This window comes from Balaenoptera physalus (genome assembly GCF_965194825.1).
Source record: "Balaenoptera physalus genome assembly, chromosome: 1".
Taxonomy (NCBI): domain Eukaryota; kingdom Metazoa; phylum Chordata; class Mammalia; order Artiodactyla; family Balaenopteridae; genus Balaenoptera; species Balaenoptera physalus.
In genome coordinates, this window is record NC_138882.1 from 96,280,764 (window position 1) to 96,297,205 (window position 16,442).

Sequence of the window (16,442 nt, forward strand, 5' to 3'; positions counted from 1 at the left end):
AGATCTACTAAATGCAGTTTCTTTGAATGATAAGGGAGTTGAAATCTAGGACAAGGTTGATTTATCAGAAGGAGCTAAAGAGAAACTATCATTTCCTCTGACCTGAAATTTTGCTCTATACTATAATGTTGGCAAGTGAGAATAATTTTATTTATTTATTTATTGTTTTATATAGTAACAACACTTTTTCTTTATTAAACATGTACTCTGTACCAGTGCTTCACATACGATAACTCACTTAATTCACCCACAACTCTAAGGTAACTATCCCCCCATTTTACTTACAAAGCAACTGAGACACAGAAAGATTAAATACCTTGCCCAGCTTCATTCAGCCAGTAACTGTGGGAGTCAGAATTCAAACCCTAGTTTATCCAACTCAAAAATATACATCAGAATAAACCACAGAGCTGGTTAAAAATACAGATGCCCACCCACCTCCGGTGACTGCCATTGACTAAGTCATGGGGTGCAGATCACGGTACAGGTTAAGCCCCACCTCAGGTTCTAGACTACCTCAGTTTAGTTTAAAATAGCCCTGTAATAGCTGTAAAGAAAGTAAGTCAAACTTTTAATATCTGACTCTTTGGGTGGAACACAGGGTGTGTTCAGAAGATATTATTTTTTAAATATTCACTGGTTTCACCCCTAAGTTTTAGCTATTTGCAACTCAGCTGCATTAAGTGTGACCTTTTCGCTTCTCCAAATGTCACTAAACTCTGTTGTCTTTATGCTCTGAGGCTCTATTCTGAATGCAACCAGCCCTAGAGGATACTAAAACAGCTGAAGTGGAATGTTTGGACAGTGGAGAAGGAAAGCTCTCTGGAGATAGCTTCTTACCTCTTTTCTCTAGGATGATTTGATTTAATTACTGTAATTTTATTACAGACGCTGAAAAGACTATCCACCCAGTATAAGGCAGATAAAACCTATCCCACAACTGAGGCTGAGAGGCCCAAGAATATCAAGAAAAACAGATATAAGGATATCTTGCCCTGTAAGTTTCATTTCTCCCTTTAAACTTGTACCTTCTCTTAGATTCAATCATCTTATCTCTTTTTACCCATTGGTGGCTGTTCCTAATCCTAGACCATGGCTTTGACAAATTAGTTGGTACTGTATATGACTACAAAAGAACATTCATTCATTCAGTCAGTCTTCAAACACTAATGAGCATCCACTATTCACAGTGCTAGTTCCTGACTTACAGAAAGCCCTCTAACCAAACCCTCTTAATTAGTCTGTCTTTCTTTTATATTATAGATGACCACAGTCGAGTAGAACTGTCCATGGTAACCTCTGATGAGGATTCCAGCTACATCAATGCCAACTTCATTAAGGTACATCCAATATTCCATATTTCTCTAGGTACCTAAAAAAATGGGGTAGAGGGGGGAGGGAGGGATACTGGACAAGAAGGAGAGTATATTATTTGTAGTCACCCCATGTAATTTCTGTTCCCCTTTAGGGAGTTTATGGACCCAAGGCTTATATTGCCACCCAGGGACCTTTGACTACAACTGTCCTGGACTTCTGGAGGATGATTTGGGAATACAGCGTCCTGGTGAGTGCAGAGTTACTTTTGTTACTATATTCTCCAGTTTTTAGGGATGAAGGGGATAGGGTGTCAGGATATGTGACTGAAGTTTCCTATGTACATTAAAATCAGTGCTTTTTGGGGTCAGTCACTAGAATTTTGGTGTTCAGGCACCTTTTAGTCAAAATCACAATTTCACTATTGTTCAAGAAAATGAAAGTTCTCAAATTGACAGTCTCATTTGTTAACAAGAATTTACTGATTTGAATAGAGAAAAGGGAAGTGAGGACAGAGAGAAAGAAGGGTAGGAGCAACATTTTATAATTTATTAGGATTTCTTTTTTGGTTATAAAACAAAACAAGAATAAACAACACTTTTTGACTCTGGGACCCATGTATTAACTGCTTTTTTAAACTATATCAGTGTTTAAGTTTCCATCTATTTCATCCCCCCAGATCATTGTTATGGCATGCATGGAGTTTGAAATGGGGAAGGTGAGTTGCTTTCTAGTAAATTGTGAAAATGACCATACTACCTAAAGGTAAAGGAAAGAAGAAAAAGAAGGGGGAAACTTGGTAGCAGAACTTTCCTTAACTTAAGTGACTTGGTAAAAATTTATGCTCTTCTTTCCTAGTTTTCAGTTTGGGAATGCCAAATGACTCTCAAGGCTTTTTTTTTTTTTTTTTTTTTTAAACCTCTGAGAACCTCTTTCGCCCATTTTCCCAGTAGACTCTGTGTTTTAAAATAAAAATAAGGTATACTTTTTAAAGTAACAATTCATTTTCCTGTTGTTTTTAATCAGATATTTTAAACTGCCAGTCAGAGCTTCTTTTGTGCTGCCCAGAATGGCCTTCACTAGCCACGTGTGGCTAGTGAGCACTTGAAATATGACTGGTGTGACTGAGGAACTCAATTATTTTATTTTAATGAATTTAAATTTAAAGACTGATATTCAGTTCAGTTATTGGAAAACCTTGTTTGGAACAAGTTGGGTATGTGAATCTTTTTCAACCATAAATTTTATGAAATCTAAATGGAAATTAAATATTTCCAGTTAAAGTTTAGCATATTAATTGAAATGTGCCATAAATATAAAATACACACTAGATATTGATGACAGTTTAAAAATGTCAAATATCTAATAACTGTTTTATATTGAGTACATGTTGAAAAAATTTTTGATGTATTTGGCTAAGTAAGATATATTATTAAAATTAATTCCACCTTTTTTCATTTTTGAATGTGGCTCTTAGAAAAATTTTAATTACATATGTAGCTCATATTATGTTTCTATTGAACAATGCTCTTCAAACCTACTGTTGCCATTCTGAGTTGATACAATTCCAGTTAAAACCAAGGGAACTTGGGGTTTCAGTTAGCTTGTGCGGCTTTGTTTTAATCCTTTTGAAACACTGAAAATGTCAGATCCCTATTTCTACTTTTTCGGACTTCCAGGAAGTCTGCAATTTGTATATCCTTTAATGTTTGTTTTCCCATCTTTGGAGAATCCAGACATGGGTTGAAGCCCAAGGGGGTTAGAAATTCCTAACCTAAGGAGAAGGATACAGCTGAATTTGCTTCTGAATGAGGGAGGGGGTTTTCTTACCCAGAAAAGACTAGAATATATGGAGGGAAATCACTACATTCTGCTTTGTGCAACAGAAAAAATGTGAGCGCTACTGGGCTGAGCCAGGAGAAATGCAACTGCAACTTGGCCCTTTCTCCATATCCTGTGTAAGTATGATGTCTATTTCCATTATGGCTGAGTAAATGCTCCAGGACTTACTTTATAGAGAGTAGTCTTTGAATATTAGTCTTTGAAATAACTAATATTTTAATTTACTTCTTAGGAAGCTGAAAATAAAAAATCTGATTATACAATCAGGACTCTACAAGCCAAGTTCAATAGTGTAAGTATAGAACACTAGAGGTAACCTCAAAGCCTACAGAGATCAGGCAAGTAAATATATACGTATGTGATGCAGTCTGGGCATAAGATAATAGGAAGCGGTAGGGCCTTTGATGTTCTGGATAAATCATCATATCCAAAAGAGACCTTTGGTGTAATCTGTGTTCCCCAACCTACTCCATACCAATGGCACAATATGAAATGACAATATTTCTAGGATGAACAGAGGCTGTGTACAATGTGTAGAGGCTGGGAACCAACTTGAGAGCTCAAGCTGCTTGGTTTCTCTAAGGCAAAGAGATTAGTACATCAACGCACCTGTGACCCATTTGAAGCACACCAGTTGGGAAGTTCTGGTTTGGACCATTTTCATATCTGCATTCTCTTGTGAGTGGGGCAGATAGAGACAGGCCAATAGTAAGTGACCTGAAATTACTTGTAATTGTTCTTAGAGGGCATATGGTCCCAGAGGCCTATAGGGAAGAAATCTCCATAAACTGCAAAAAAATTATAGATAGATGCTACTTTGTAGGTCAGAGTAATCTTGTGATAGAATGAGGTGAAGCCCTAATCTTGAACTCGCCTTTTATTCTGGCTATTTTTATAGGAAACTCGAACCATCTACCAGTTCCATTACAAGAACTGGCCAGACCACGATGTGCCTTCATCTATAGACCCTATTCTTGAGCTCATCTGGGATGTGCGTTGTTACCAAGAGGATAACAGTGTTCCCATATGCATTCACTGCAGGTATGATGCTGTTGGATGAACCTTCTACCCAGAATAAACCAAATGTCCCAGTCTGGCCAAGACTCCTGCTTTAACTGAAGGAAGACTGACTTTGTTGGAATTTAAAGTCTGCATAAGATGTAGGCTCCTAATTCTAGGCTCACTTTTTCCAGTCAGTCAGAAAGGAATGAAGCTTAAAATTAGAATGATTGAAAGAGAAAAGTAAATAGCAGAAACTATAATAAATTCAACCTGAGCATTAAATTAATATTTTTTCTGATAAATTACTTGTGAACAGCACAGCTCTAGAGACTTTTTGCTGTGAGAAGTTACCTAGGATCTGTCCTGAGGCTCGGTGTAGCATGTGGCAATTGAAGCATGTTCTAAGAAATGGTAGGGTTTAGAAAGTTTCGTGGGCTCTAGATTTCTTCTTCCTCAAATCTGCCGGTGAAATTTTCCAGCTACTGTCAAAGATCCACTCTCTGCAAATATACATGCTACTGTGATCTTTTATTTCAGTGCTGGTTGTGGAAGGACTGGTGTTATCTGTGCTATTGATTATATGTGGATGTTGCTAAAAGATGGGGTAAGTTTCTCTCAACAGGCACTTGCCATTTTCTTAACCTTGCTACTTTTAGACTTAGAAATTGTTTAGTTCTTCAAAACATCTATCTCCACCATTCATCTTTTCTAGAATATTCACTTGTAGATTTGCTTTGTCAGACGATTAATTTAGTTCCTAAGTTGGTGGTCTCAAAATGTGGTCCCCAGACAAGAAGCTTCAGTATCACCCGAGAACTTGTTAGAAATGCAAAATTTGGGGCCCCATGTCGGATGAATTGAGCAGAAACTCTTGGGGGTGGCGGGCAGGGACGGCCCAGCAAGCTCTCCAGGTGCTTCTGGAGAGAAGTAGTTTTGAGAACCACAGCCCTGAATCACAGTTACCCTTCCTTTAGCCACGCTCCTTTAGCAGACGAACTCAATTTACTGCAAATTTTGTGTTCCAATCTGTAAATTTTTTCAAGTCTAACAGGAAATGAGAAGTTTAAAATATGGGCTTTAGACTTATTTGCAAACTTCTTTTAGTTCATTAAACTCTCATACTTACTCACCTACTGAGATTTCTCCCTCATTATATTTTTAACTTCAGACATTTGATCACCCCATGTGAAATCATTTTGAAGAGTTTCTTCAGTATTTTGTAGGCTCTAAATCATGGTGCAAGCGATGAGAAACCTCATTGGTTTAAAAAATGCATTCCTTTTTCTAGATAGGAATAAAGGAGTAAGATATTTTTTCCTTTTATTTGGTAGATAATTCCTGAGAACTTCAGTGTTTTTAGTTTGATCCAGGAAATGCGAACACAGAGGCCTTCATTAGTTCAAACTCAGGTATGGACTGTGGTGAATAATATAACACATCTGAGCCTGGTTTCGTCTCTCTGTTTAATAATAATAAGGCATCCAAAAACAGCTGACTACTTTACTATCAAGGGTTTCAGTCCATTTCCATTTCCTCTAACTCTGAATATCCCAATATTTTTCCTGTATCCCTTGCTCTGGACCAAATTCCTTTCATTCCTTATATTTTATAGCCTGTTCAGAAAATATTAAGAAAACAATATAATATTTCTTACAAAGGATGTTGAAAAAATTCAACAAGCTGTTTGACTTATTAGAAAGAAATAGCTGGGTCAGGTTAACTTGAAATTTTGTAGTGGTACTTCATTTCTGAAACCATAGAAAATCAGAGATCTGTAATTTCTTCTTCAGGAGGTGGTAACAGAATCTGCAGAATGAAGTCTATATGCTCATTTTAGAAAATGATAAAAAATTTAAAAATCATCCATAATCCTGTCGCCTAGAGGGAGCCACTGTTACTATTTTTCTATAATTTCTCCTGGTCTTTATTCTTTGCATATTAAAAAATATTACCAAAAAAACCATAATTACAATCATACTATATATATGATTATATATGTATCACAGTATTTTAACCTACCCCAGATTGCTCACACTTTTATTCTGTTAGAAATGCTTTTCCCCTGTTCTCTCCTCTCCAGTTCACGTTCTACCTCCTAGGTAAAACATTCCCAGCCCAAATCTCTCACTTTCTACAGTATTAATTCCACCCATATGTCTACACCAATAATTTTACCTATGTTTCTAAATGGTCTCCATCTTTAAGATAGAGTTTAGCATTCGCCCATTCATTCTTTCATCAGACATTTATAGGTATTTATTAGGTAAGAGGCATTTTTGCGTAATTTGTTAGAACTACTTCTTATTGCTTAAACAGCAAGAAATTAAAGTGTTTAAAGCACTTACAAATGAACTTGCACATAGGTTTAGAAGTAAAACAATTGACAATGGCAGTTCAGATATTTTCATCTAGAAGTTGTAAATTGAGGGGAAAAAATTAAGAGCTATTATAATATAAAGCTTCTGTTTGGCCCACACAGGTTTTCCACTAATAGTTAGTGGAAAAAAAGAATTCTTTTTCATCTGTTGACTGTAGGTGTTTTCTATAGTCAACGTGTAGGGGGGAAAGTTTATGTGAAATGAAAGTATTGGCTGGTTTAGTGCTGTCAGACTTAAAAGAAGGCCGATCCATGTAGATGTATAAAGATTCCAGGAAGTATGCAACCTAGTTGTATAACATTAAATTATGATACTGAATCAATAAATAAAGCCATACTCCATTTCAGAAAAAGTCCATTTCAGACCTACTTTTAAGAGTTGGAAGACAGCTGAAACAATTGTAAGTTAGCTTTCACATTTTGGCATTATCAACAACTATTTGAACAAATCTACCAGCTATAGCTGCTTTTTATGACACTGCTCTAGCCAGGAGATAGATAGCACTGTAACCAGATGAGTGCTTCCTGTCTGATTTTTCTCTCTTCTTAAAAAAATTGAAGAGTGTACCAATGGCTGTGTTGGCTGATATAGACTCTGCATTGTTCTCCTGCTACGATTATTTTTGGAAAAATTTATATTTTGTTTGTATAAGATTGTGTGAAGTGTCATAGAAGACCCTGAATAGGCCCATTCAGGTGAAAAGTAGATCCAAAATCAAGTGCTCAAGCAGGTACAGAGGCGAAAACAGAGTGGTGAAAACCCATGAACCTTGTAGAGGTCTCATTTCTCTACAGTGAAATCCCTTTATAACCACAAATTTCCAAACTCTATTTAGGGGTCTACTTTTTTTTGGTATCTTTGCTAAGACAGAATTTCAGCAGCTTGATATAAGTGCACTAAAGTAAGAGTCAAAAGACTGAGGTTCTAACCGAAGACATGGAAATTACTTCTGAATGATCTCGGACAAATTGTAAACAGGGATAACAACCTAGCTACTTTATAGATCGATCGTGAGCCATATTAGATAATACATCTTGAAGCTATCTATTTAGCCATCAACCACGTCTATCTACTTTTTCCCGCAAGAAGTGAATTACCAAAAAAAAAAAAAAATGTATCCAGGATGGAATAAAAAACAATTTTTCTTTTGGCTCCATGGCATGTGGGATCTTAGTTCCCCAGCCAGGCATCAAACCCATTCCCCTTGCAATGGAAGCACAGAGTCTTAACCACTGGACCACCAGGGAAGTCCCTGAAATAAAGATTTTAAAGTGTGAGCAAGGAAAACAGAATTAGAGAGATGATGGTGGAAGGAGAGATAAGTAAGAAAGTGGGGTTAGAGCATAAAAAGCATGCTGCAAGGTCATTGTATATTAGCTAGAGGTAGATAAAATAGTTAGCTGTTTCTGGCAGCCTAAAAATGCTTTGAAATCTGACATGGGCTACACAGACACAAGGCACTGTAATTAAACTAATGTTTCAGATCTTCTATGCTATGATTTGATTGGTGTTCATATTCCTGAAATCTGGTTAGTTCACCAAGTTTTTGTTTTTGTTTGTTCCGGTTTGCAATGCTCTTCAGGAACAGTATGAACTGGTCTACAATGCTGTATTAGAACTATTTAAGAGACAGATGGATGTTATCAGGGATAAACACTCTGGAACAGAGGTACATTTTAAATTTGATATTTTGTAAAACAATTTTTTTCATGTTTGATTTTGGTCAAGGGATTTCAGATTAGTTGCAGGACAACTTATACTTTATCATCACAACTAAATTGGAGTGTCAGGTGTGCATGGGGCTGCACTATAAATCTGTGGAGAAGGACAATTTAATTGAAGTACTTTAACTTAGAAAATTAATCTCTTGGTCAACCTATTGCATACCATTTTCAGCTAAATTTAGAAACAATAGGAGTGGGTGAAAGGGTAAGCATATATTCTGTTTCCATGTTTTAAACAGTTGTGTGGCAATTTAGAAGTGAGAGTGAAAATTACAAAGTGAAATTATAGTTGAGTACTGATGTGATTTTTCAGGTTACTCTAGCCTCATTTTGATTGCATATGTATCATCAAATTTTGAGAATATTTTAGAATAGCTAAAGGATTCTTAGCTGAAAATGTTAGGTATAAAAACAATTATGATTTGACCAAATTCTAATTTAAAAATATTGAGCATTCTAGATATGTTATTTTGATCTCATCACAAAAATTGATGTCAAATATTTACTGTGTAATCACAAAGTATTAGATTCTGAGCAAACCTTAATAAGACAAAATTATTGGTTTACCTTCCAGGGTGTATGTAACATATACAAATTAATTTAATTTTTAATATCACATTTTTGTATTATGAATCTGAAAATATTCACTGAGGACCTACTGTTTTCACAACATTAGGAATACAAAGTATATAAGACATAACCCTAATATCATAACTCCTACCGCTTGAATGATGAGGCACAGGGAGTGAAAGAAAGCCAAAAAACTGTTGAGGTTAGGGAATGAACTAAGCAATCCTATAGTTAGTGTCAACTCCGGAGAAACAATGTAGGGGAAGGAGATGGAAACAAGAATATAGTTGCCAGACATTGTTACTTATATCCTGTTCATGCCTGCTTCATTGGCTAGTACTCCCAGAACAAGTTTAAATAATAGACGTGATATGCATGACCTAATTTTAATGGGAGAGATTCTCATGTTTCACTACTAAGTGTGATGCTGATTTGATTGGAGATATATTTTTTAATTGTTTAAGAAAGTATTCATTGACTTCTGTTTTATTAAGAATTTTTTTTGGAAAGAATGTTGAATTCTGTCAACTGCATATCTTTGCATTTATAGAATGATCACATGGATTTTCTCCTTTGACATATTGAAACAGTCATGTCCTTGGATTTGTTAATATCAAGCCATCCTTGCTCTTAGAATAAAACCTTCTTGAACAAAGAATATTCTCTTAATGTGCTGCTGGAGTACATGGGTTAATATTTTATTTAGGTTCCAGGAAATGTCAGTACTCAGATTTAGCCCAGTAGTAGTGCCATGGCTCGAGGCAGTTGAGTTGTTTGGAGTGTGCCCTTAGTCAATAAATGGGAACATAGGAACATGGTTCAACCTCCCACAGAGGGAATTGATTAACACCAGCCAAGGAGGACTTCTGTTTCTGGGAAGATCGAGTAGACATACTTTTCCCTATTCCTTCTACTAAATACAACTAGAAACCCTGGACAATATATATAAAACAAATATAAGAAGACTCTGAAAGATGGAGAGAAGACAGACCACTAGGGACCTTGAGACCTGAGGAATGACATGATGGTGAGTTCCTTGGGTTTTCTTTTTCCTCATATATCATGGATTTGGAACTGAAGAAACCAACAACTTGAAAATGCCAACAGTGCAGACAAAAAAACCCCAACAAAATCCTGCTCTCTCTAGCCAAAGGACCAGGAAAGGGACAGCCCAGCAAGCCAGAAAAATTTTAGATAATAATTACTCTACTTCAGTCAACACCAGAGAAAAAAATGGCCCCCAACCCCACCTATGCCAGCAAAGAAGTGGAGAACCTAGATTCCCACCCTCACAAAGACTGTGATAAAGAGAAGGTCAGTGGGTCAGATATATGTATTCTCTGTCACATCAGAAGGACAGTGCTAATGTGTCATTATTGTGAGCATTCTAATAAAGAAATACATAGATCCGTTTAAAAAAAAAGAGAGAGAGAAGGTCAAGTTAAGAGCTAGGAATTTCATCCCCACTGGCCTGCAATGAGGTTTCCCTGCAGTGTCAGTAGAGATCATGTGGGGAGCCTGACTTTCCACCTGGCAGTAACGCAGTGCCCCCATGCCGCTCCACTGATGGAGTGTCAGAAGAGGCCTAGTGGAGAGTCAGGACTTTCACCATCATCCAGCAGTAATGAGGCCACCCCGACCGCAGTGTCAGTAGAGACCACATGGAGAGCCTCTCCCAAGGTGTCTCCCTTCAGGTGTCAACAGAGACTGTGAGGAAACTGGTGGAGGTAGAATCCACTTGGCAATAGCAAGGCACTAATGAGGCAGCACCCCCTCCCTCCTCTTTCCCCTGTCAGAATGGATTTTAAAAAAGAGAAGCTAAAAGGGGAGGTTTAACTAAGGTCCAGAGACTTATAACAATACAAAAATATCTAGGTTTCATGTAAAAGTCACTTGTCATACCAAGAACCAGGAGGATTGTAAACCAAGTGAGTAAAAGACAGTCAATAGATGACAACACTGAGATGACAGAGGTGTAAGATTATCTGACAAAGATTCTAAAGTAGCCATGATTAAAATGCTTCAGTAAACAATTACAAGCATGCTTAAAACAAATGAAAAAATAGAAAGTCTCAGCAAAGAAAGATAAAGACCTGCCAAAGAAACAGAAGATATAAAGAAGAAACAAAAGGAAATTTTAGAGTTGAAAAATAACAGTAATGGAAACAAAATAGCTCAGTAGATGGGCTCAACAGCAAAATACAGGGTACAAGGAAAGAATTAATGAACTGAAAGACAGAACAATAGAAATTGCCCAATCTGAACAACAGAAATAAAATAGACTAAAAAATAAAATACAATAAAATAAAAATAAAAAATAGACAGAGCCTCAGGAAACTAAGTGACTATAACAAAAACCCTAGCATTAGTGTCATCGACGTCCAAGAAGGAAAGGAGAAAAAAGACGTGTCTAAAAAAGTACTGAAAGAATCATCATAATTAAACTTCTGAAAACTAAATACAAAAATTCTAGGAAGCAGCCAAAGAAAAATGATCTTAACTCTAGGGGAAAAGCAATTAGAATGAAAGTGAATTTGTCATCAGAAACCATGGAGGCCAGAAGGAAGTGGCACAGTATTTTACAAGTGCTGAAGGAAAAAAGCTGTCAACAGAATCCAATACCCAGTAAAAAAAATATCCTTCAGGAATGAAGGGGAAATCAAGACAGTCTCAGATGAAGAAAAACTAAGGGAATTTGTTGCCAGTAGACCTACCCTAAAAAAAAAAAAAAAAAAAAAAAGGCAGAGGAAGTTTTCTAAATAGAAAGGAAATGATGAAAAAAGGAAGAACATGGTAAGCAACATGGGTAAATATAATAGATTTTCCTTATCCTCTTGAGTTTTCTAAATTGCTTAATGATTGAAACAAAAATTATAACACTGATGCGGTTCTAAATGTATTAGAGGAAATATTTAAGACAATTACACTGTTAAAAAAAAGGAAGGGTTAGGCATGTAAAGGGAGGTAACACTTCTGTATTGAACTAGTAAAATGATAACACCTGTAAGGCTTTGATAAGTTATGAATATATAATATAATAACTAGAGCCACCCCTACAAAAACTGTACAAAGATATATCTTAAAAAACGCTATAGGTAAATCAAAATGAAATTCCAAAGATGCAGGAAAGAGAAAAAGTCAGGAAAAAGAAAAGAGAAATGAGAAACAGAGAGAAAAAACAGAAAACAAAATATAAAGTTGGAGACTTAAGCCCTACCATATTAATAATTAAATTAAATGTAAATGGTACAAATACACCAATTAACAGATTGGCAGAGAGTATTGAAAACATGACCCAATTATATGCTGTCTATAAGAAACACACTTCAAATATATAGGTTGGTTTAAAATAAAGGATTGGAAAAAAGATATATCCTGTAAACATTAATAAAAGGAAAGCAGAAGTAGCTATATTAATACCAGATAGACTTCAGAGTAAAGAAAATTATCACAGTTAGGGAGGGACATTGTATAATGATAAAAGGGTCAATCCCCCAATAAGATGTAGCAATCCTAAGTGTGTATGGACCAAACAGAGCTGCAAGATATGTGAAGCAAAAACTGATAGAACTAAAAGGAGCAATAGAAAACCCCACAGTTATAGTTGGAGACTTCAAAACCCCTCTCTCAAGAACTGATAGAAAACTCAACAGAAAGTCAGCAAGAATATATGAGAACTTAACAACACCATTGACTAACAGGATCAAATTGATATTTATAGGATGCTCCATCCAACAATACAAGGATATACATTCTTTTCAAGTGCTGATTGAACATATACCAAGATGGATCATATCCTGGGCCATTAAACAATCTCAAAAATATAAAGAACTGATATCATATAGAATGTATTCTCTGACTACTATGGAATCAAACTAGAAGTCAATAGCAGAAGATAACAAGAAAAGATCCAAACACTTGGAAACTACACCAGACTCTTCTAAATAATCCATTGAGTCAGAAAGGAAGTTTCAAAGGAAATTTCTAAAAACCACATTGAACTGAATAAAAATGAGAATACCACATATCGAAATTTGTCGGACAGAGCTCCAGTAACGCTGGGAGGGAAGTTTATAGCCACCTACATGCATACATTAGAAAACAGTAAATGTCTCAAATCAATAATCTGAGCTCCCACTTTATGAATCTAGGAAAAAAAAAAAAAAAGAGTGAAATAAACCCAAGAGAAACAGAAGGAAGGAAATAGTAAAGAGTATAAATCAATGAAATTGAAAACAGGAAAACAAAAGAGAAAAATCAGTGAACCAAAGATCTGGTTCTTTGAAAAGATCAACAAAATTGACAAACTTCTAGGAAGAATGATAAAGGAAAAAAGGGAAAAAATAAAAATTACCAATATCAGGAATGCAAAAGGGCCTATTTCTACAGACTTTGCAGATATCAAAAGGATAATAAAGGATATAGTATGAATAACTCAACACATACACATATGTCAACTTAGATAAAATAATGTATTACTTCCTCAAAAAACACAAACTACCACAGCTCACTCAAGATGAAATAATTTGAATAGCCTCATAATGGTAAAGAAAACTGATTTCATAACTTAAAAATTTCCCAAAAAGAAATATCCAGGCTCACATAGTTTCACTTGAGAATTCTACCAAATCTTTAAGAAAGAATTAACACCAATTTTACACAATCTTTACCAGAAAATAGATGAGGAGGAGACAATTCTCCTTTCATATTTTTTATTGTGGTAAAACTACAGTATTTTTACCACTATGGAAAAAATTACCATTTTAACCATTTTAAAATATGAGTGGCATTTAGTACCTTCACAACGTGTGTGACCATCATTACTGTTTATTTCTAGAAATTTTTCATCATTCTAAACAGAAACTCTCCATCTCCTGTACCCAAACCCCTAATAGTTTCTATTCTACTTTCTGTCTCTATAAATTTGCCTATTCTAGGTACATGATATAAGTGTAGTCGTATATTTACTCTTTTTATCTGGCTTATTTCATGTAACATAATGTTTCAAGGTTCATCCATTTTGTAACATATATCAGAATTTCATTCCTTTTATGGCTTTATAATATTCCATTGTGTGTAATACCACATTTTACTTATCCATTCATCTGTTGATGGACACTTGGGTTGTTTCCACCTTTTGGCTATTGTGAATAATGCTCTTATAAAAATTGGTGTACAAATACTTGTTCAAGTCCCTATTTTAAATTCTTTTGGGTATATACCCAGAAGTGGAATTGCTGGATCATGCAGTAATTCTATGTTTAATTTTTTAAGGTACTGCCACACTGTTTTTCACAGTGGCTGCAAAATTTTACATCCCCACCAGCATTGCACAAAGGTTCCAATTCCTCCACCTTCTTGCTAACGCTGGGTATTTTCTGTTTGTTTGTTTGTTTTTGGTTTTTAAGATAATAGCCATCCTAACAAGTGTGAAGTGGTATTTACGGCCTTGATTTTCATTTCCCTAATGATTAGTGATGTTGAACAGCTTTTCATGTGCTTACTGGCCATTTGTACATCTTCTTTGGACAAATATCTATCCAAGTCCTTTGCTCTTTTTTTCTCTAGGTTTTCTTTGTGGTAAAATATACATAAAATTTACTACCTTAACCAATCTTAGGTGTATAGTTCAGTGGTATTATGTACATTCATATTATTGTGCAACCATCACCACCATCCATTTCCAGAACTCCTTTCATCTTGCAAAACTGAAACTTTATACCCATTAAACACTAACTCCCCGTTCTTCCCTAAGCCCAGCCCTTAGCAACCACCATTCTGCTTTGTCTCCCTATGAATTTGACTACTCTGGGTACCTCATCAGTACTTGTTAGTTTTTGCTTTTGTTTATTTGTTTTTTAGATAATAGCCACCCTAATGGGTGTAAAGTAGTATCTCATTGTGGTCTGGTTTACATTTTCCTGGTTAGTGATGTTAAGCATCTTTGCATGTGTTCATTGGCCATTTGTATATCATCTTTGGAAAAATGTCTATTCTTTTGCCCATTTTTAAAAAAATTTGTTTTATTGAAGTATAGTTGATTTACAATGTTGTGTTAGTTTCTGCTGTACAGCAAAGTGATTCAGTTATACATATATATATATATATGTATATGTATATATTCTTTTTCATATTCTTTTCCATTATGGTTTATTAGAGGATACTGAATATAGTTCCCTGTGCTATACAGTAGGACCTTGTTGTTTATCCATTCTATATATAATGGTTTGCATCTCTTAATAGCCATCCTTCCATCCAAACTTCCAATCTATTCCTCTTCTACCTCTCCTCCCCCATGGCAACCACAATCTTGTTCTCTATGTCTGTGAGTCTGTTTCTATTTCATGGATAAGTGATATCATATGGTATTTGTCTTTCTCTTTCTTAGTTCACTTATAATGATAATCTCTAGGTTCATCCATGTTGCTGCAAATGGCATTATTTCATTCTTTTTTATGGCTGGGTAATATTCCATTGTATATATATACCACATCTTCTTTATCCATTCATTTGTTCATGGACATTTAGGCTGCTTCCATGTCTTGGCTTTACAAACTGTGCTGCTATGAACATAGGGGTGCATGTATCTTTTCTTTCTTTCTTTTTTTTGTTTATTTGTTGAAAGAAATTTTCTTTTCTTTCTTTTTTTATCTTTTCAAATTATACTTTTGTCTGGATATATGCTCAGGAGTAGGATTGCTGGATTGTATGGCAACTCTATTTTTAGTTTGTTGAGGACCTCCATACTGTTTCCATAGTGACTTCATCAATTTACATTCCCACCAACATTGTAGGAGGGTTCCCTTTTCTCCACACCCTCTCCAATATTTGTTATTTGTAGACTTTTTAATGATGGTCATTCTGACTGGTGTGAGGTGGTACCTCATTATAGTTTTGATTTGCATTTCTCTAATAATTAGTGATGATGAGCATCTTTTCATGTGCCTATTGGCCATCTGTATGTCTTCTTTGGAGAAATGTCTACTTAGGTCTTCTGCCCATTTTTTGATTGGGTTGTTTGTTTTTTTTGTTATTGAGTTGTATGAGCAGTTTGTATATTTTGGAAATTAAGCCCTTGTTGATTGCATTATTTGCAAGTATTTTCTCCCAGTCCCTAGGTTGTCTTTTTGTTTGTTTCTGGCTTCCTTTGCTGTGCAAAAGCTTGTAAGTTTGATTAGGTCCCGTGTGTTTATTTTTTGCTTTGATTTCTATTGCCTTGGGAGAATGACCTAAGAAAACATCGGTATGACTTATGTCAGAGAATGTCTTGCCTATGTTCTTTTCCAGGAGTTTTATGGTGTCATGTCTTATATTTAAGTCTTTAAGCCATTTTGAGGTTTTTTTTGTGTATGGTGTGAGGGTGTGTTCTAACTTTATTGTTTTACATGCAGCTGTCCAACTTTCCCAACACCACTTGTTGAAGAGACTGTCTTTTCTCCTTAGTATATTCTTGCCTCCTTTGTTGAAGATTAATTGACTGAAGGTGTGTGGGTTTATTTCTGGGCTCTCTATTCTTTTCCATTGATCCATATGTCTGTTTTTGTGTCTTCTGCCCATTTTTGAGTTGGTCATTGTTGAGTTTTAGCAGCTCTCTATATATTCTGGATATTAA

At 35.5% G+C, this 16,442-nt stretch overlaps 1 protein-coding gene across 3 annotated transcripts in view; it reads left to right on the plus strand.

Moving 5' to 3' along the window:
* Window positions 1–16,442, plus strand: part of PTPN22 (protein tyrosine phosphatase non-receptor type 22) — a 60,970-nt gene that overhangs the window by 12,109 nt on the left and 32,419 nt on the right. For all 3 annotated transcript variants that reach the window (XM_082458392.1, XM_082458394.1, XM_082458393.1), the window contains exons 2-11: window positions 889–997; window positions 1,264–1,340; window positions 1,469–1,564; window positions 1,994–2,032; window positions 3,201–3,272; window positions 3,389–3,448; window positions 4,055–4,197; window positions 4,696–4,762; window positions 5,490–5,567; window positions 8,119–8,205. In XM_082458392.1, the coding sequence (XP_082314518.1) occupies window positions 889–997; window positions 1,264–1,340; window positions 1,469–1,564; window positions 1,994–2,032; window positions 3,201–3,272; window positions 3,389–3,448; window positions 4,055–4,197; window positions 4,696–4,762; window positions 5,490–5,567; window positions 8,119–8,205 (828 nt within the window). The remainder of the gene's footprint in view (window positions 1–888; window positions 998–1,263; window positions 1,341–1,468; window positions 1,565–1,993; window positions 2,033–3,200; window positions 3,273–3,388; window positions 3,449–4,054; window positions 4,198–4,695; window positions 4,763–5,489; window positions 5,568–8,118; window positions 8,206–16,442) is intronic.